The sequence below is a fragment of the Coregonus lavaretus genome (genome assembly GCF_964263955.1).
Source record: "Coregonus lavaretus genome assembly, chromosome: 20".
Taxonomy (NCBI): Eukaryota; Metazoa; Chordata; class Actinopteri; order Salmoniformes; family Salmonidae; genus Coregonus; species Coregonus lavaretus.
In genome coordinates, this window is record NC_140007.1 from 16,965,756 (window position 1) to 16,988,138 (window position 22,383).

Here is a 22,383-nt window from a genome sequence, read left to right on the forward strand (position 1 = left end):
AGTATGTAAACATTAACAAAACTTATAAGATCTCTTAAGCCTGTGTTTACCACAGACCTTATTGTCTGCGTTTATCCAAACACTGCACTAATTTTCCTCATCGGTATTGTCCAACGAACCATGGTGGATTTAGTGCCTACAAAAAGACGCCATTAACATTTCTCTATTAGCTGCTCGTCTGTCTGGCCCTCGCTGCTCACTATGCTGCATGCGCTCTGTGCATGGTACTGCTTGTGTGAGTATCAATAGCAACACCTCTGCTTGCTCTTCTGCTCAATGACGAGACAGAGTCCCCATATTGTTATTTATTTTGCTAATTTGCACCCCAGTATCTCTATTTGCACATCATCTTCTGCACATCTATCACTCCAGTGGTAATACTAAATTGTAATTATTTTGCACTATGGCCTATTTATTGCCTTTCCTTCATAACTTACTACATTTGCACACACTGTATATAGATTTTCTATTGTGTTTTTGACTGTACGTTTTGTTTATCCCATATGTAACTGTGTTAATAATAATAATAATAATAATAATAATAAGTGTTGTTTTTAAAATCGCACTGCTTTGCTTTATCTTGGCCAGGTCGCAGTTGTAAATGAGAACATGTTCTCAACTGGCTTACCTGGTTAAAATAGGTGAAATAAAATAAAAAATTAAAGTTAGCTGTAAACAAGCTACTTTTCGTCACTTTAAACTTTTTTCGGTAAAATAACCTCTCCTGTGGACTCGGACAATGCTAGTCTTTATTTGACGAGTTTGAAGCACTTTTGACACCATGATATGTACTGTGCAGAAGAGCACAAGCAAATGACTCAGCTTCAAAATGTTAATGATCAATTTAGTGATACCCGAGCCCTACCTGTACCCTAGTTATTGATGAAAAAAACAGGCCCTACCTGGCCCTAACCCAGTGAGGGAAAAAAGTATTTGATCCCCTGCTGATTTTGTACGTTTGCCCACTGACAAAGAAATGATCAGTCTATAATTTTAATGGTAGGTTTATTTGAACAGTGAGAGACAGAATAACAAAAAAATAAATCCAGAAAAACAAAAATGTTTGGCTCCCACAAAGATTTCTGGCTCCCAGGTGTCTTTTATACAGGTAACGAGCTGAGATTAGGAGCACACTCTTAAAAGGGAATGCTCCTAATCTCAGCTTGTTACCTGTATAAAAGATACCTGTCCACAGAAGCAATCAATCAGATTCCAAACTCTCCACCATGGCCAAGACCAAAGAGCTCTCCAAGGATGTCAGGGACAAGATTGTAGACCTACACAAGGCTGGAATGGGCTACAAGACCATCGCCAAGCAGCTTGGTGAGAAGGTGACAACAGTTGGTGCGATTATTCGCAAATAGAAGAAACACAAAATAACTGTCAATCTCCCTCGGCCTGGGGCTCCATGCAAGATCTCACCTCGTGGAGTTGCAATGATCATGAGAACGGTAAGGAATCAGCCCAGAGCTACACGGGTGGATCTTGTCAATGATCTCAAGGCAGCTGGGACCATAGTCACCAAGAAAACAATTGGTAACACACTACGCCGTGAAGGACTGAAATCCTGCAGCGCCCGCAAGGTCCCCCTGCTCAAGAAAGCACATATACAGGCCCGTCTGAAGTTTGCCAATGAACATCTGAATGATTCAGAGGAGAACTGTGTGAAAGTGTTGTGGTCAGATGAGACCAAAATCGAGCTCTTTGGCATCAACTCAACTCGCCGTGTTTGGAGGAGGAGGAATGCTGCCTATGACCCCAAGAACACCATCCCCATCAAACATGGAGGTGGAAACATTTACATTTACGTCATTTAGCAGACGCTCTTATCCAGAGCGACTTACAAATTGGTGCATTCACCCTATAGCCAGTGGGATAACCACTTTACAATTATTATTATTTTTTTTGGGGGGGGGGGGGGGGGGGGGGGGTGGAAGGATTACTTTATCCTATCCCAGGTATTCCTTAAAGAGGTGGGGTTTCAAATGTCTCCGGAAGGTGGTGAGTGACTCCGCTGTCCTGGCGTCGTGAGGGAGCTTGTTCCACCATTGGGGTGCCAGAGCAGCGAACAGTTTTGACTGGGCTGAGCGGGAACTATGCTTCCGCAGAGGAAGGGGAGCCAGCAGGACAGAGGTGGATGAACGCAATGCCCTCGTTTGGGTGTAGGGCCTGATCAGAGCCTGAAGGTACGGAGGTGCCGTTCCCCTCACAGCTCCATAGGCAAGCACCATGGTCTTGTAACAGATGCGAGCTTCAACTGGAAGCCAGTGGAGTGTGCGGAGGAGCGGGGTGACGTGAGAGAACTTGGGAAGGTTGAACACCAGACGGGCTGCGGCATTCTGGATGAGTTGTAGGGGTTTAATGGCACAGGCAGGGAGCCCAGCCAACAGCGAGTTGCAGTAATCCAGACGGGAGATGACAAGTGCCTGGATTAGGACCTGTGCCGCTTCCTGTGTAAGGCAGGGTCGTACTCTCCGAATGTTTATGCTTTGGGGGTGTTTTTCTGCTAAGGGGACAGGACAACTTCACCGCATCAAAGGGACGATGGACGGGGCCATGTACCATCAAATCTTGGGTGAGAACCTCCTTCCCTCAACCAGGGCATTGAAAATGGGTCGTGGATGGGTATCCAGCATGACAATGACCCAAAACACACGGCCAAGGCAACAAAGGAGTGGCTCAAGAAGAAGCACATTAAGGTCCTGGAGTGGCCTAGCCAGTCTCCAGACCTTAATCCCATAGAAAATATGTGGAGGGAGCAGAAGGTTTGAATTGCCAAACGTCAGCCTCGAAACCTTAATGACTTGGAGAAGATCTGCAAAGAGGAGTGGAACAAAATCCCTCCTGAGATGTGTGCAAACCTGGTGGCCAACTACAAGAAACGTCTGACCTCTGATTGCCAACAAGGGTTTTGCCACAAAGTACTAAGTCATGTTTTGCAGAGGGGTCAAATACTTATTTCCCTCATTAAAATGCAAATCAATTTATAACATTTTTGACATGCGTTATTCTGGATTTTTTTGTTGTTATTCTGTCTCTCACTGTTCAAATAAGACTGATCATGTCTTTGTCAGTGGGCAAACATACAAAATCAGCAGGGGATCAAATACTTTTTTCCCCTCACTGTATAATGTAGGGGCCCCTCGAGCTTGGGTCGGATAGCAGAGCTCTAATGCGTGTGAGAGGGAGCTGCTGCAGTCCGTGGAGAATTATGTAGAGTGGATTAACCTGAAACATAGCCCCATTGAACAAAAAAGCATGTGAAGCGATGACTTCACTAAGCCAGATTGTTATTGTCATGCTATTGGCTCCTAGTAGGATACAGTAAGGAGAAGAAAAAAAACACATCAGCCATAATCTTGGTCTCAAATCTGTACTATTGACTTGGAATGTAGAATAATGACTTTTGCTAAACAGCCTTGAGCATAACTGAAGGACGGTACATTTTTTGCCAGGTTTCTTCATGACAATCACGCTCCAACAACTCTATTTGACAAAAAACTCTATTTGACAAAACCAACCACAGCGGATGGAGAATTGAATTAACAAAAAACACTGAAATAACAGCACCATGTTGTCAGCTAATATTTTGGAAGCTATACAAAATGCATTTATTAATGTCTACATTTGTTTTGGCCACGTTTATTCTATTACAGACACCTTAATGCATACTTCTAAAGTATATTATGTGAGCTAAACATAAAAAATACAAAAATCCTTCAAGTATAATTTAAATGCATGTCATTTTGTCCTTGAAACATTTAAATGAAATAGTGTAGAGTGCCAATATGGCCGACCGGTGGCTTCAAAGGCTCTCATTGGCCAATACATAACATCAGCAATACAGGGTTTATCTACATTATTGTGCGGTGCCCACAGCTGCCAAGAAAGTCTCATACATTACCCATAGCCCTCAGGCTATGAGGCAACTGGGCCAGGTGATCAACATGCCAACTGTGAGGCCTTGAGTGCTCCACATTTTAAATGTTTTACATTTTAGTCATTTAGCAGACGCTCTTATCCAGAGCGACTTACAGTTAAGTGCATACATTTTTCATACTGGCCCCCCGTGGGAAACGAACCCACAACCCTGGCGTTGCAAGCGCCATGCTCTACCAACATGACATCACATCCCCCTCAATGACATCATGAAGCACATTAAAACATTGTATGATCCACAAAATATTTACTGTAGCTGCATTTTCATCTAAAAGGTACAAGACTGGCTAAGAGAAGTCTAAGTGGGGTTTTCGCCATACTGCTTTCACTTAGCCAGCCCTTTAAGAAGATCCACAAAGAGGGGAACTCGACAAGGGAATAGGGAAAAGATTACGTTTTTTGATTTAATTTCAGTGTTCTCTGTATCGCAGAGACCCTCTTTCGAGTGTCAAGTGACAGTGGGACTTCCGGCCAGATGCAAGCTCGGACGATAGTAGTAGGCTGGGTCAGGGTCATGGGAAACTGGAGAGCCCAGCTTAGCTTTGGCCTCCACTCTGCAGCAGCAGCAGCATCTGCTTTGAGTTCAACGAGGCAGTGCTCAGTCAGCCTCTAGTGTGACATGACGGGTGAAATGGAGCTGAAAAACAAACTGGGAAGTAGAGCAAGTGGCTCTTTATGGTTGGAGTTGAGACAAATGACTTGTAGTATTTTAGGTTTAGGCCTTGGAGGCTCTGTGAGACGGACATCCTTCACACCTTGATTTCGTAGCCAAGATAAAAACAATGTATTGAGGGAGGTTGATCATTAGCCAAGTTAAAATATTAAGGCATTCCTACACTGATAATACACTATTACACTGATAATAGGGCTGCCTTCATAACACGGACTCAGAGCATCACTACGGTGCGTTTTATCCAGTGTGGGTGGTGTAAGCACTGCACTGGTCCTGGATGAGTTTGGCATCCACTTCATAATGGTTAATGGTGGAATTAGAGTTGGGAACCTGATATGTCACCTGTTTCATACAGAATCGCCACCATGAACGTCAGAAGGCAGTACGAGACAGAGGTTTCTGGCTCCGATTCCCTTGGTGACAGATGTTCCATGTCACATCTGGAAATCGGATACGGGACAATCCATTTAGGGCAAGGGAGAATGTGTTTGGGTAATACGCTGGGAATGGCACATTCCTTTCTGGTACCGCCACTACCAGCTCTCCCCTCTCTGCCGGATGTCAGGGGATTAATGACCAGGTGACTAATTGTGTTGCTGTTAAGCACACCGATTGGATCAGCCCCGACGTGGTTACAGATAGATAATGTGAGTGGTTATTTTTAGCATGGGCAATGAAAGCGTAAGTAACATTGGCCTTTGGGATGGTATTGTGATGGTGGTGGCCAGGGCTGGACAGTTAGGAGCTGTGGGCATTGCACTTAGGATGCCATCAATCAACTATCTATTTTGCAGGGTACTCGGAGGGGGTATAGGAATGGCTAACCACCAAACCCTCTCCATCGTGAGAGACAGGGCAGAGTTTACATTGCCGTTGACAGGTTACGCCATTAATCATCTATGTGATAGTGTATAAGTGGGAGTTCAGCTTCTAAAATAAAAATAAATGTTATGCTGATGAAAGCAAGAATTCTTCAACAACTAACTACCATGTTAAAAGGAAAGCAAGAGGCAGGGATAAACATAAACAGTGGTCATGGAGAAGTACTGAAAATAAATAGGCCTATATCCCTAGACTCAAAAATAAGACATTTTGCTCCTCTGGATTGAAATAGGGTATATAGTTCCCAACTCCCATCAGCCAGACAAATGCTGCACTCCTTAACATCAATGGAAGTCTGGCTGTGGCACTTCAGGGTAGATAAGACCTGAAAATCATGACAGCCTAACCCTAACCCAATAACCTGCCAGCAAACCCCCTAACTGGGTTGTGTTCATTAGGGCATGGAACCGACAATGTTTTAAAATGTTTTCCAACAGAAAACGAAAATGAAGTCCTGGTAGTCCCTCCCCGTTTCAGTCAGTTTTCTTTGGTTTGGTGCGCAATGAACATGACCCTGGTGATTTTACTTCAGAGTGCTATACTACGTACGTGGTTTGAAAAGTTAGCGAGGTAACTTTGGTCAACTCAGAGTTCAACTCGGAATAACCGGTACCATGAAAGTAGCTCACTTTTTAGCCAGGTAAATATCTATGGCAACGAGAACTAACTTGCTCTGGGGAAGGCTAACTCAGGGCTAACTCCACTTATCTTGAATGAAATGTCTGAACTGCGAGTTGAGGACCAATGAAATCTGACTCCTTCCCTCTCACAAAGACTTGAGGAAGAAGACTGATTAAATATTTTATTAATCAAATGTTTTTTTGTTTGTTAGTCATGTTACAATACCTATTACATTACACATTTAGTAATGACAGAATGCATTTGAAACTTCACGCACAGTAAAACGTAATACAATTATTTTATCAATAGGAGTGAATGCATTGCACACCAAAGACGGCACTTCAACAAGCCTATTTCACATCATAGCCTGCTGAATTTGCAAGATAACCTTTTTCATTTTGATTTCGGCACAAATAAAAATGTGGCACTGACTCGCCCATGGATTGATGTTTCAGAATTGTCTCAGCGTTCAGCATTCGACTAGACACGTGCGACATGCACGCACAGTTACAAGCCTGCTAGAGTTAGCGGTAGCCGGACAAGCAATATCCACCATCGTAGTACGGATGAAGCCTGAGCAGGAATGTGAAGAGAACTGAAGCTGGCTAGCTTTAGAAAACCCTGAGTAGATCTAGATTTGATCGTAGTATACCCCTCAGGGAGGCTGTGAGTGAAGATGGGCTACATGAGATGGGAGGGAATTTGGTGAAGGGGTAGTATAAATAAACAGCATTAAGCTAATCTCTCTGGGGAGTTGGGAGGGACCCCCACTTAATGACGGGGGATAGAACCAGCAGGCCCTCTCCGAAAAGACAATAAGCTCCTCTTGTCTCATATGTGGCCACAGCAGGGGTACAGGACGAGACTCTATTAGATGAGCAAGAAGGTAACGCCAGCTAGACTCTTGTGATACAGTCCTGAGGCACAAAATGAAATGGTGATCCGATGCCAATGCAATGGATCATTAAGCAAGCAGCTTTCGTCCTCACCCCGCTCCTCCGCACACTCCACTGGCTTCCAGTTGAGGCTCGCATCTACTACAAGACCATGGTGCTTGCCTACGGAGCTGTGAGGGGAACGGCACCTCCTTACCTTCAGGCTCTGATCAGACCCTACACCCAAACGAGGGCGTTCATCCACCTCTGGCCTGCTAGCTCCCCTACCTCTACGGGAGCACAGTTCCCGCTCAGCCCAGTCAAAGCTATTCGCTGCTCTGGCACCCCAATGGTGGAACAGGTTCCCCCACAACGCCAGGACAGCGGAGTCACCGACCACCTTCCGGAGACACTTGAAACCCTACCTCTTTCAGGAATACCTGGAATAGTATAAAGTAATCCTTCTTACCCCACCCCCCGTAAAAAAAAAAAAAAAAAAAAGTGGGTTGTCCCACTGGCTATCATAAGTTGAATGCACCAATTTGTAAGTCGCTCTGGATAAGAGCGTCTGCTAAATAATGTAAATGTTTTGATTCGACAGTAGCTCGTCATGTGTCAACTGATTTTCTTTTTAAAAAGTAGACAGGCTTGGGAGGTTGCCTTTGGGTTCTATTGCTCCCCACTAGAAAAGGCCCCTAGGTGAAAAACTAGAAAGCTTTTTGGTTTGTCCAAATCTTGAAGCTTTGCACACTCATGGTATTCTCTCAACCAGCTTCATGAGGTAGTCACCTGGAATGCATTTCAATTAACAGGTGTGCCTTCTTAAAAGTTAATTTGCGGAATTAATGAGTTTGAGCCAATCAGTTGTGTTGTGACAAGGAAGGGAAGGGTATACAGAAGATAGCCCTATTTGGTAAAAGACCAAGTCCATATTATGGCAAGAACAGCTCAAATAAGCAAAGAGAAACGACAGTCCATCATTACTTTAAGACATGAAGGTCAGTCAATCCGGAAAATGTCTAGATCTTTGAAAGTTTCTTCAAGTGCAGTTGCAAAAAAAAATCAAGGGCTATGCTGAAACTGGCTCTCATGAGGACCGCCACAGGAATGGAAGACCCAGCGTTATCTCTGCTGCAGAGGATAAGTTCATTAGTCACCAGCCTCAGAAATTGCAGCCCAAATAAATGCTTCAGAGTTAAAGTAACAGACACATCTTAACATCAACTGTTCAGAGGGGACTGTGTGAATCAGGCCTTCATGGTTGAATTGCTGCAAAGAAACCACTACTAAAGGACACCAATAAGAAGGGACCTGCTTGGGCCAAGAAACACGCGCAATGGACATTAGACCGGTGGAAATCTGTCCTTTGGTCTGGAGTCCAAATTTGAGATTTTTGGTTACAACCGCCGTGTCTTTGTGAGACACGGTGTGGATGAACGGATGATCTCCGCATGTGTAGTTCCCACGGTAAAGCATGGCGGAGGTGGTGTTATGGTGTGGGGGTGCTTTGCTGGTGACACTGTCTGTGATTTATTTAGAATTCAAGGCACACTTAGCCAGCATGGCTACCACAGCATTCTGCAGTGATATGCCATCCCATCTGGTTTGGGCTTAGTGGGAGTATCATTTGTTTTTCAACAGGACAATGACCCAACACACCTCCAGACTGTGTAAGGGCTATTTTACCAAGAAGGAGAGTGATGGAGTGCTGCATCAGATGACCTGGTCTCCACAATCCCCCTACCTCAACCCAATTGAGATGGTTTGGGATGAGTTGGAAAGCAGAGTGAAGGAAATGCAGCCAACAAGTGCTCAGCATGTGGGAACTCCTTCAAGACTGTTGGAAAAGCATTCCAGGTGAAGCTGGTTGAGAGAATGCCAAGAGTGTGCAAAGCTGTCATCAAGGCAAAGGGTGGCTATTTGAAGAATCTCAAATATATTTTGATTTGTTTAACACTTTTTTTGGTTACTACACGATTCCATGTGTTATTTTATAGTGTTGATGTCTTCACTATTATTCTACAATGTAGAAAATAGTAAAAATAAAGAAAAACCCTTGAATGAGTAGGTGTGTCCAAACTTTTGACTGGTACTGTATATTGCTACAGCATTCTGACATATCTAACCATACCACCCATTGTTTCAGTACATTAGCTTCTCTACTGATATAACAGACAGTCTGCCAGACAGTATTTTTGCTGCCTGGCCATCTTTATCTGCTTACTCTCTGCTAGACAGGGAAGGGGGTTTAATACCATCTATCAATCTAGCGACCAGCCCAGCGTCATCTCCATAATCCCTACCAGATATGTGGACAGAACAGCAGCTCAGGGGTGTATTGAGGGACGTATAATACTCTGAATGTTTCATATAGAAATACCATGAATAGAGCTGATACGAGTCACTATTCTATCTGACAATAATTTATGTTCTACACAATACATTTCCATCTGAACATTCTGTATGCTAACGTTATGTCCATCTGAACAGACCCCAGGTCTCTGAGGCAGGTCCAGTGCTGGTTGGCTGTACTTTGACCACTGGTAGCCAATTCCCTGGATTGGTTGCTGGGCGGTATCAAAGTAATTATCACTGCTAAATAAGGTTGAGTTGATGCAACATAGGGTAGCCCAACAGTAGTAGGCTAAAAGGAAATGTAAGCTTATACCTTGCAACATTGTGGTTGATACAATGTGTTCCTGAGATTGTACAATGAACTGGTACTGTAGGCCAGTGAAAGCCTGCCTACTTTACAATACAATTAAGGTAAAAGCCTGCAGGCTCAATAAAAAAAACAAAAAAATGTCACTGGTGATTAAACATTTATCATGTGAGAATCAATAATGAATATGATTCAAAACAAAGGATATTAATTGTGTGTTTCGAGATGGATACCAATTATGTTGTTGTCACACTTAACAGCACAGGAAATACAATCACGGGTGTCGACTCCACCTGATAGGTAAGAAATTATAAGCTTTGTTTTGGCAAAGCTCTTGGAGTCAGTATAATCGTAACCTAGGGAAGTCAGAACAGCAGAGGGGCAATTCCACCGTAACCGAGTGATGCTGAGACTGATTGCAAAGTTAAACAAACCATACTCCTCTATGCACAAGGACTACTTTTAACAATTTCCACAGATAATTTACAAAAACACATTTCCTTGAAGAACAGTGCAGAGCAAAGTTTGTTAACAGAATGACTGTCTGTGCTGTTGGTGCCGTCATTCTGTTAGTAAACTTTGCATCTGAGTCTCTGAATCACTCCGTTATCGTGGAATTTCCCTGAGACATTTTACATGACAGACATGAAAGGAGAACCTCTATAAAAATCACCTGCCACACATTGAGCGCTGTAGGCCGTATAGAAAAACAGGAACTCAATTGAAGCCGTGAGTTGCATATACATGTTCTGTTCCTAACACTATCATTATCCCATCACAAAGGTTTATTGTTGTATATTGTCGATCAGATCATAATAAGGAGTGAAAAACAGACATTGTTCATTTCTATCTGAAATGTCAGCTGTTTGGCTACCACAAGAGAAGGCTTGGAAATAGTGATTGATGACGAATCAACAAAAAGGTTATCAATAGGGTCTTACAATACCACATAGGCCTAACTATATTGCAAGTACCAAGCAACACATACATTCTCATGTCATTCTGGTTCAGGTATCACCATGCTTGAGGCAACAATGTCAATTCCTGCACTATCAAAAAGTAACCATGTGTAATTAAGTCAAAGAGTTGTGTTAAAAGCTTAATATTTCAAAAGGTCCTATTAAGTTTGAATCAAAGGTACATGTGTACCTCGTCCAAGTGTTTTATCAGTCTTTTAAGGTCAAGGACAATGAAGTGGAATACAGGCAAATGTAGATAATGAGGGTGAATATAACCTATTGTACTGTATACAGCAACTACTGAGAGTGACAGCACACTGAGGACGTAAGAAGAATATCAGGTAGACATTGCATTGATTGGACTGAAAATACTGAGTACGTAATGAGTAGCTTACACTGAGTATTGGGTATCAAAGTGGTAAGTGCAAAGCATGTGACCTCTTAAAAGAGGTCAGGGCAGTATGCCAGGACTGAGTGAGTGTGCGTGTACCCCATGCTATCCAATGGATTCCCATACTGTGTCCCCTATAATACAATATCCTTTCTGCTCTCTAATATGCTGACAAGCCATAAGGTACAGTAACAATGTTATGGGCTCAATTATTTGCAAGTAGCTGTAAGTAACCTGAGTCTCTTAGAATTTAGAGTTTTGATTTACAGACCAATTCAATGGTGTCTGAAATGTAAACAAATAGGTGCTGGCCCAGCTCCATTGTAGCTATTAAGTCCTGACAGATCTTGTCAAGCACTGCTTAACCACACACACGTGCACAGACACACGCGAGCAGATACACACGCGAGCAGACAAGCAGAAACGCATGTACATGAGTGGAAGCCATTAGGATACAATGAAACATCAATAACAGGTATCATACAAAACCAGTTACTTGAATGTTTTGAGTAACAAATTAATGCCATTGACAGACCTGTGGCAGAGCTGTGAATTTGTTTTGCTGATTCAGCAGTAAGCACAATGGCAACTATGCATGAGGGCATTTCCATGTTAAAGGACCCCATGAGCACCAATGTGAAGTTCATAGGAACTTGTCAAATCTAGTGTCAAATGAAAGCAAAGAGTAATTTATTTATTTATTTATTAAGGCATATAAACATGTTTCAACCATTTCTTATCCTAAATATTTGGAATAAGCAAAACTTTGATTTCTGGTCAAACATGGAAAATGGGTATTGATAACATCTACCAGAAAAAGTCTTAAAAAGGCATTAGAATTTAGAAATACATAAACACACAATAATGTTGAGGTAAAGACCCCTGCCAACTAATAAACACATTTAATTTGGGGGAATGCATTTGCCTTCTGTAAGTTTAAGAAATATTTCCTAGTGGCTTGTCATTTTGTTACCAAAAATCTACATAATTTCTCTCCCTCATGAGGAGGGAGGGTTATGAAAGTTCACAGAATTAACAAGTAAAGGTAGACCTACCAATTAGTTAGTGTTTTTACTGATCCTTTTGTTTAGGAATTAATAGTAGTCACAAACCCCAGTAGAGTACAGTACAGTAAAGAAAAGTAGAGTATAGTACAGTACACATGAGTAGAGTACAGTATAGAGTAATATACTCTACTGTACGCTACTTTTCTTTACTGAGCTCTACTGGGCTGTGATGTCCAAACTTGTGAAAACAGGCGTCTATGATTGGTACAGATTTGGTCCGTTCCAGACCAACCAAATTTGGTCTTGTTTGGGGGCAGAGACATTAGAATAATAGCAAGTGTGTAGAATAATACCCAAAAATAAAAAAGAGGATATTACATTTTTCTACCTTTGTGTACCTATTCAGGATACATCACCATGAAGATAATGATATTCCTAATTATGCATTTCTGTATAGTACAGATCAGGGACCCATGTTATTATGTTCCTGTCATTAAGTCAAGGTGTCATAATAGCTGACACCCCATTCTTTCTTCAGACATCTTTTAATCTTAATTCCGAGTAGATATTTAACAGAGTTTCTGGAAAACATGGCCACAAACGGAGGGAGATTTTACTGTCATTCTGTTACCTAACTTTGCGTATGCACTGTTCCTCAAGTAAATGTGTTTTAGTAACATTTTCAGTGGTATTTGTTCAAAGTAGACTTCTGCATGTAGGTGTATGGTTTGTTAAACTTTGAAATCAATGGTTTATGTTTGGCATTAATTTAAATGTGAAAAAAGTATTTGCGTAATTACGTTCCCGTGGAATTGCCCATGGTCTGGTCCACTGTATTTTCCACAATAAGCCTACTACAGATTCCTGGGATAATACATTTGTAATCATGTCAATGGCATGAGTGATGAGACAGATTTTTCAGGTCCGATCTGACACTCATATCTCTTGACCAAGTTCTATTCTTGGAACAAGTTCTTCTTTCATCGCTGCTCATTTAACAAAGCGGCTGTTGTTGGTGTGGCCATGGGGAAGCAGAACTAAGTAGTGTGGGACGCTTCCTCTCCCCAAGTTCCCCCTGACTAGTGCACCAGCAACCCCTCTCCCAGACTGCCTAGTCTTTGTAAAGGACAATCTGTCATCGGGTTGGCACTGGGAAGTGGGAACCATCGCTTGAACAAGGGACTTTGGGCACCAACCCCAGAATGGCTTTGACCAAAATCCCCCTTGCCCGCCCTCCCCCTTTCAGCTCTCAACTCTCGGTTGGACATTTGTGTGTTTTTCTATTGGAATTAGTCTGACATAATTGGCGCGGCCACAACAGTACCAAGTACAACAGGGCTGAGAGGAAGGACTGTGTGTGTGTCAGCTCCATACTGCTTTGTGACAAACCCTTACTTACCCTTGTGACAATAAGAGGTATAGTAGAAATGCATGAGTAACCTTGTATCATAAAGGTATGTATATGATCATGTACAAGGTTATGCTATATATTGGCTTGATGCAAAGGTGTCAGATGGCATGTTTATACAGGTTTTTCACAATGTAAGGTTCATGCATGAACCAAAGTATGCTGATTGTTGAGACTAAATTAGTTAGCATGAGAAATAATGATACTATCACAATGACATCCTATACTATGTGCTTAGGCTGAGAGAGAGAGAGAGAGAGAGAGAGAGAGAGAGAGAGAGAGAGAGAGAGAGAGAGAGAGAGAGAGAGAGAGAGACTGGGTGGGGCAGCATTGACACAGCTCTATGAATTCATGAAACCTGTTCACATACACTTGTTCAGAGAATCATAGCTTGAGCTGTTTTAGAGTTTGGGTCACAAGATAACCTCTATATTTAACATAATCAAATTTGATTACATTAAATAGTATATTAAATAAAGACATTCAAGGGGAATTACCAATTGAACAGTGCATCGCTCAACAAGTGTCATGCTTGATTTGCCAATCAACATCTCATACCTGATTGGGAAAGTAATTGAGAGTGATTGATACACCATCATCCTTTGCCCATAAACTATAAATGCCATGACTCTCCCCTATGAACTCATCCTCAAGACAGTGCACTTCCAACATGCTACTAAACATGAACTCACTGTTTGAACATTCTCTCCATATCTTTGATTTGCTTCCTGGAGAATTCCTTGAACTCAGTGTAGGGATTGAAGACCTTCATGCTCGGCTGATGGTGTTCACCCACTCCGTCGTTCAACTCCCCACGCCGCATGAGTTTAGCGCCCAACTCAGAGTCTGCGTTCGCTGTGGCCGCCTTCTCCTCACCCGCACCGTTCTCATGTCCCTGATCACACTCATCAACCGCCACGGGTTCCTCGGCACCGTCTTCTATTTGCAGCCGACGGCTGAGCTTTGACGACAGCTCGTCTGTGGCCATTTTAATGTGTATTTCAAAAGCTGTTGTATTTAACTACAAAACAGATGAGACACCGAGAGCGCATACACCACGGCAATATCTGCGGTCCATAGGCATGCGTCTGTCTCCTGCGTGTTTATTCCTGTGCAGACAGTCAAAATGATGAACGATTCTGGAATGCAAATTATCGTGGAAAATATTAGAATCCTCTTCCAGCAAGCAAGGACAGTGCGCGATTGTACAGCGTCAGCGAGGCGCACGAATATCTCCACTGAGATACGCTGACAGCTAACTACGTATGTTGGCTTTCAACCCCGTCACCACGCCTTTTAAAGGGACGCGCATCACAAAAGTTTCAACGTCACCAAACGTAGATTTTTGCAAATGTATTGCATATTTCTGAGATATGTATCAAAAGCTCTTTACCGTTCACAGGGGTTTTCACCGTTTTGCCATAGTAGGCTATGATGACGGTGCGCCTACAAATAGAATTCCAGGACCCAATAAATATAAATATAGCCCATGCATTGGGTTAAGACCATAATCTTTACAATAATTATATTTTGTGCCAGGCAAGAACAGAATGGTTCACTTCAGACAGCCTACATTACTCACAATGTGTGTCCTAAATTCAGTTATACCTGTCCCACACAGGTGTTCAGAAAAATGTTTAATATGGGAACATTGTCTGACGCTTTACATGTACAGTTGAAGTCGGACGTGTACATACACCTTAGCCAAATACATTTAAACTCAGTTTTTCACAATTCCTGACATTTAATCCCAGTAAATATTCCCTGTCTTAGGTCAGTAAGAATCACCATTTTATTTTAAGAATGTGAAATGTCAGAATAATAGTAGAGGGAATGATTTATTTCAGCTTTTATTCTTTAATCACATTCCCAGTGGGTCAGAAGTTTACATACACTCAATTAGTATTTGGTAGCATTGCCTTGAAATTGTTTAACTTGGGTCAAACGTTTCGGGTAGCCTTCCACAAGCGTCCCACAATAAGTTGGGTGAATTTTGGCCCATTCCTGCTGACAGAGCTGGTGTAACTGAGTCAGGTTTGTAGGCCTCCTTGCTCGCACACGCTTTTTCAGTTCTGCCCACAAATGTTCTATAGGATTGAGGTCAGGGCTTTGTGATAGCCACTCCAATACCTTGACTTTGTTGTCCTTAAGTCATTTTGCCACAACTTTGGAAGTATGCTTGGGGTCATTGTCCATTTGGAAGACCCATTTGCGACAAAGCTTTAACTTCCTGACTGATATCTTGAGATGTTGCTTCAATATATCCACATTATTTTCCTTCCTCATGATGCCATCTATGTTGTGAAGTGCACCTGTCCCTCCTGCAGCAAAGCACCCCCACAGCATGATGCTGCCACCCCGTGCTTCACGGTTGGGATGGTGTTCTTCAGCTTGCAAGCCACCCCCTTTTCCTCCAAACATAACATTGGTCATTATGGCCAAACAGTTCTATTTTTGTTTCATCAGACCAGAGGACATTTCTCCAAAAAGTACGATCTTTGTCCGCATGTGCAGTTGCAAACCATAGTCTGGCTTTTTTACGGCGGTTTTGGAGCAATGTCTTCTTCCTTGCTGAGCGGCCTTTCAGGTTATGTCGATATAGGACTCGTTTTACTGTGGATATAGATACTTTTCTACCTGTTTCCTCCAGCATCTTCACAAGGTCCTTTGCTGTTGTTCTAGGATTGATTTGCACTTTTCGCACCAAAGTACGTTCATCTCCAGGAGACAGAATGCGTCTCCTTCATGAGCGGTATGATGGCTGCGTGGTCCCATGGTGTTTATACTTGCGTACTATTGTTTGTACAGATGAACGTGGTACCTTCAGGTGTTTGGAAATTGCTCCCAAGGATGAACCAGAGGTCTACAATTATTTTTCGGAGGCCTTGGCTGATTTATTTGGATTTTCCCATGATGTCAAGTAAAGAGGCACTAAGTTTGAGGGTAGGCCTTGAAATACATCCACAAGTACACCTCCAATTGACTCAAATTATGTCAATTAGCCTATCAGAAGCTTCTAAAGCCATGACATTATTTTCTTGAATTTTCCAAGCTGTTTAAAGGCACAGTCAACTTAGTGTATGTAAACTTCTGACCCACTGGAATTGTGATACAGTGAATTATAAGTGAAATAATCTGTCTGTAAACAATTTTTGGAAAAATGACTTGTTTCATGCACAAAGTAGATGTCCTAACAGACTTGCCAAAACTATAGTTTGTTAACAAGAAATTTGTGGAGTGGTTGAAAAACGAGTTTTAATGACTCCAACCTAAGTGTATGTAAACTTCCGACTTCAACTGTAGGTTGTATAGGTTATACATTTGAATTGTGTCATGGAATCACGACACCAGATTACTCTACTCTGTCTACTCTATTCATAAATGGCCAGCCAAAATGATCACTTAGTTTGAATACACTCACTTTTAGTAGTGTGCAAAACTCACTGCCCATAAACGTTCAAAGGTATACTTTTGAAATACTGCATAAAAATATAAACGCAACATGCAACAATTTCAACAATTTTACTGAGTTATAGTTCATATAAGCAAATCAGTCAATTGAAATAAATAAATTAGGCCTTAATCTATCAATTTCACATGACTGGGCAGGGATGCAGCCATGGGTGGGCCTGGGAGGGCATAGGCCCACCCACTTTGGAGCCAGGCCCACCCTCTGGGGAGCCAGGCACAGCCAATCAGAATTCGTTGTTCCCCACAAAAGGGCTTTATTACAGACAGAAATATTCCTCAGTTTCATCAGCTGTCCGGTTGGCTGGTCTCAGACGATCCCACAGGTGAAGAAGCCAGATGTGGAAGTCTTGGGCTGGCGTGGTTACACGTGGTCTGCGGTTGTGAGACCAGTTGGACGTACTGCCAAATTTTCTAAAACTACGTTGGAGGCGGCTTATAGTAGAGAAAATAACATTAAATTCTCTGGCAATAGCTCTGGTGGACATTCCTGCAGTCAACATGTTGGGGGGTTGGGGGGTGTAACAGATTAAAGAGTTAGCTGCACTGCCAACATGTGGGGGTATTGTAAATCTGTCTTTGAGGTTATAGTCAAAACTCTGTCTGGCAAGCATATTTAAATGACTCAATTACTTCCCCTCACTCCTTTCAAATAGTAGCCTAGATCTGCTACTCAGTAGCTCTGTACACAGAAAATCTGGTCTACATTTGTGCTCACAAGTGGAATTACGCATTTTAATGGTTCAGCAGATGTGGTGTTTTGTGCAGGTAACTAATTGAAACCCATAAGCAGACTGAGGTCACATTCCCCTGCTCAGACGTTGCATCCATCAACCAATGGTTGCATGCCACTTCATCAACTGTGTCGTTAACTGACATGTTGCTATAACATATGATGTGGTTAGCTGATACAATGTCTGGATAGGTATTTTAAGTAAGTTCTGTCAGGCGTCAGCCACGTCTGAGCAGAGGAACGCGCCCTGAGTCATGTGCTATGACTCACACATGGGAGGCTTGGCAGCTCTGACTCTCCTCTGTTTTCTATGAGGGAGGGGCTGCCTCAGCCAGCAACGCCCACTCTACCTGAGTCATACCATATATGGAGCGAGACGGGAGAGAATAGAGTTGTATTGCATTAGTGGAAACCAAGACTGTTCTCTGGGCAGGTCTGCCGGTTTTGACTAGCAGAAGTGACTTTTCGTAGTAGGTTAGGAGAATTAGCGTGGCAGGTTAGGAGAATTTGGTTAAGGTTAGGAAAAGGATTACGCTTAGCTAAAATGCAAAAATTGTCCCTGAACCGACTCAAACATATCTAGCTACATCCTGCCCTGAGAACGGTCTTGGTTTCAACTAATGCAATGCTGCAAGAAATAGAGAGGATTTCCGACAGAAGAAGGGGAGGTGGGAGGAAAGGTCAAAGCTCATCATACCATGGTATCAAAATCACTGTCGGATGAAAAAGGAATTTAGCCATTATGACCAAAAAGCAAGGAAGTTTTGAAATGTCTTTATTATAATATATTTATTAACAGCTTATAACATATTTAATCAAATTACAGTGATTGTCATTTAAACAATCTCTAAGTGCATCACAAAGAGATTAACAAACAAGTATAAGTACTGATTAAGCAAACAGGGATGAATACTATCAATAAATTGCGATAATAATCGTGATAATAAACGGGAAAACGATAATCATAAATCAACTGAATTAAAAAATTGATCCAAGTACCACAAGCAAATAGAATGAATACTGTATTCTCCATGACCCAGTGCAATAACAAACCTTATTTAATTTAAAACAGTAAAATAAAAACTAGACACAGTGATTAATGAACACAAAAGGCTGTGCATGTTCCTATATCTTTCCTCTAACAAAGCCTTTTCCATTCCTTCTGTCCAGCAACACTGCACTGGCACTCCCCAAAATCAATAATATCAAGGCACAGAGGAGCAACATGTTCAAAAAGATTAATGTAGGAGATTAATTTCTGCAGAGTACATTACACTCTTAGAAGTAAAGAAGCCTGGAAAAACATTTTGGGGTTCTACAAATTGGCACACAGAGGCAACCTTTACAGTTCAAATATGTTATTTGAGTAACCCCTGTGTAAAGGTTCAAACCAGAACCTTTTTGTGATGGGAGGGGTTACATTTTGTACCTTTTTACACTGAACAAAAATATAAATGCAACATGCAACAATTTCAAAGATTTTACTGAGTTACAGTTCATATAAGGAAATGAGGCCCTAATCTATGGATTTCACATGACTGGGAATACAGATACACTACCGTTCAAAAGTTTGGGGTCACTTAGAAATGTCCTTGTTTTCATTAAAATAACATAAAATTGATCAGACATACAGTGTAGACATTGTTAATGTTGTAAATGGCTATTGTAGCTGGAAACGGCTGATTTCTAATGGAATATCTACATAGGCGTACAGAGGCCCATTATCAGCAACCATCAGTCCTGTGTTCCAATGGCATGTTGTGTTTGCTAATCCAAGTTTATCATTTTAAAAGGCTAATTGATCATTAGAAAACCCTTTTGCAATTATGTTAGCACAGCTGAAAACTGTTGTGCTGATTAAAGAAGCAATACAACTGGCCTTCTTGAGACTAGTTGAGTATCTGGAGCATCAGCAATTGTGGGTTCGATAACAGGCTTCAAAATGGCCAGAAACAAATAACTTTCTTCTGAAACTCATCAGTCTATTCTTGTTCTGAGAAATGGAGGCTATTCCATGCGAGAAATTGCCAAGAAACGGGAGATCTCGTACAATGCTCTGTACTACTCCCTTCACAGAACAGCGCAAACTGGCTCTAACCAGAATAGAAAGAGGAGTGGGAGGCCCCGGTGCACAACTGAGCAAGAGGAAAAATACATTAGAATGTCTAGTTTGAGAAACAGACGCCTCACAGGTCAACTGGCAGCTTCATTAAATAGTACCCGCAAAACACCAGTCTCAACGTCAACAGTGAAGAGGCGACTCCGGGATACTGACCTTCTAGGCAGAGTTGCAAAGAAGTCCAGTGTCTGTGTTCTTTTGCCCATCTTAATCTTTCTTTTTTATTGGCCAGTCTGAGGTATGGCTTTTTCTTTGCAACTTTGGCCACTAAAAAGTACGGAAATGTAATTCCTGTTCATCATGTTAAGTTTGTACACTGCAAATTTGTATTTTCCTTGAATATTTATGCATATCACATATTCAAATATAATATTAATAATATTAACATTGCTGATTACATATAGTAATAAAGTGGTAACTATTCCAGCTTTGGGATTTGCATAGGCTCGAGGAACTCATACACCTCTGTAAGCCTAATTGAAGCTACAAAACTGTTAGTGTTCAACCTTAACATTTGATGACAATACAACAGGACACATGAACAGAAATGACATTTACTCCCACGGATGGCCTAAAAATATCTATCTGAAAGCCACACCCCTACTTAGCCACGTTTCCAGTACAGGGTTCCTCCAAGAACATTCTGCTACATTTAAACATGAAAGGTTCCTCCAAGAACCCCTCAACAAACCAAAGGTGCAAATATGAACCTTTGACTAGCAATGGTTCCTTGAGTATCTCTAGGGTTCTTTGAGTCAGCACTAATTAAATGGATATTAATAATATCTTAATTCAATGTTGATACAAATATATTGCTAATCATATCCTAATTCATTCATATTAGAAGAAATTACAGAAATGTTGGGTAATTTGGTGAATCTGATCAAATATCATGTAATTAAACCCTTATTACTAACATGAAATAAGACAATGTGGACACTATGCTGTTCGCTTTTTAAATGATATTTTCTCTAAAATATTTGTGTACTACAAACAAACAAAAGTGAACATGGATGTCCACTTGTCCTAACATAACACCTCACTTCTAACACACTCAGCAATGCAGACTGAAAACAGGAATAAGGGTCTGTACCTGTAGTATGCAGCAGTCTGGAAAGATACAGTAGCTGGTTCCCAAATGTTTTTGTATTGTGATGCATATACAGGAAAGTATTTAGAATGTCTCTTGACCAACCACAGTAATATTTCTAGCCAGCGCCCCTGACAGGTATACTGTCATATGTATACTTTATACTTATTTATACTGTCAGATGTACAGTTGAAGTCGGAAGTTTACATACACCTTACATACGCCAAATACATTTAAACTCAGTTTTTCACAATTCCTGACATTTAATACTAGTAAAAATTCCCTCTCTTAGGTCAGTTAGTATCACCATTTTATATTAAGAATGTGAAATGTCAGAATAATAGTAGAGAGAATTATTTATTTCAGCTTTTATTTATTTCATCACATTCCCAGTGGGTCAGAAGTTTACATACACTCAATTAGTATTTGGTAGCATTGTCTTTAAATTGTTTAACTTCGGTCAAACGTGGGGTAGCCTTCCACAAGCTTCCCACAATAAGTTGGGTGAATTTTGGCCCATTCCTCCTGACAGAGCTGGTGTAACGGAGTCAGGTTTGTAGGCCTCCTTGCTCGCACACGCTTTTTCAGTTCTGCCCACAAATGTTCTATAGGACTGAGGTCAGGGCTTTGTGATGGCCACTCCAATACCTTGACTTTGTTGTCCTTAAGCCATTTTGCCACAACTTTGGAAGTATGCTTGGGGTCATTGTCCATTTGGAAGACCCATTTGCGACCAAGCTTTAACTTCCTGACTGATGTCTTCATGATGCCATCTATTTTTTGAAGTGCACCAGTCCATCCTGCAGCAAAGCCCTCCCACAGCATAATGCTGGCACCCCCTGCTTCACGATTGGGATGGTGTTCTTCGGCTTGCAAGCATTCCCCTTTTTCCTCCAAACATAACGATGGTCATTATGGCCAAACAGTTCTATTTCTGTTTCATCAGACCAGAGGACATTTCTCCAAAAGGTACGATCTTTGTCCCCATGTGCAGTTGCAAACCGTAGTTTGTTTTTTTATGGCGGTTTTGGAGCAGTGGCTTCTTCCTTGCTGAGCGGCCTTTCAGGTTATGTCGACATAGGACTCGTTTTACTGTGGATATAGATACTTTTGTACCTGTTTCCTCCAGCATCTTCACAAGGTCCTTTGCTTTTGTTCTGGGATTGATTTGCACTTTTCGCACCAAAGTACGTTCATCTCTAGGAGACAGAACGTGTCTCCTTCCTGAGCGGTATGACGGCTGTGTGGTCCCATGGTGTTTATACTTGCGTACTATTGTTTGTACAGATGAACGTGGTACCTTCAGGCGTTTGGAAATTGCTCCCAAGGATGAATCAGACTTGTGGAGGACTACAAATTTTTTTCTGAGGTCTTGGCTGATTTCTTTTGATTTTCCCATGATGTCAAGTAAAGAGGCACTGAGTTTGAAGGTAGGCCTTGAAATACATCCACAGGTACACCTCCAGTTGACTGAAATTATTTAAATTACACCTCCCGAAAGGGCGCAGTGGTCTAAGGCAGTGGTCTAAGGCACTGCATCGCAGTCCTAGCTAGAG

General features: G+C 41.8%; 1 protein-coding gene across 1 annotated transcript in view; it reads right to left on the reverse strand.

Moving 5' to 3' along the window:
- Window positions 1-14,667, reverse strand: part of LOC311147925 (EF-hand domain-containing protein D2-like) — a 32,623-nt gene extending 17,956 nt beyond the window's left edge. The window contains exon 1 of the mRNA XM_084184770.1: window positions 14,110-14,667. Within this exon, the coding sequence (XP_084040896.1) occupies window positions 14,110-14,405 (296 nt within the window). The 5' untranslated portion in view covers window positions 14,406-14,667. The remainder of the gene's footprint in view (window positions 1-14,109) is intronic.
- Between the last annotated feature and the right edge of the window lie 7,716 nt (window positions 14,668-22,383).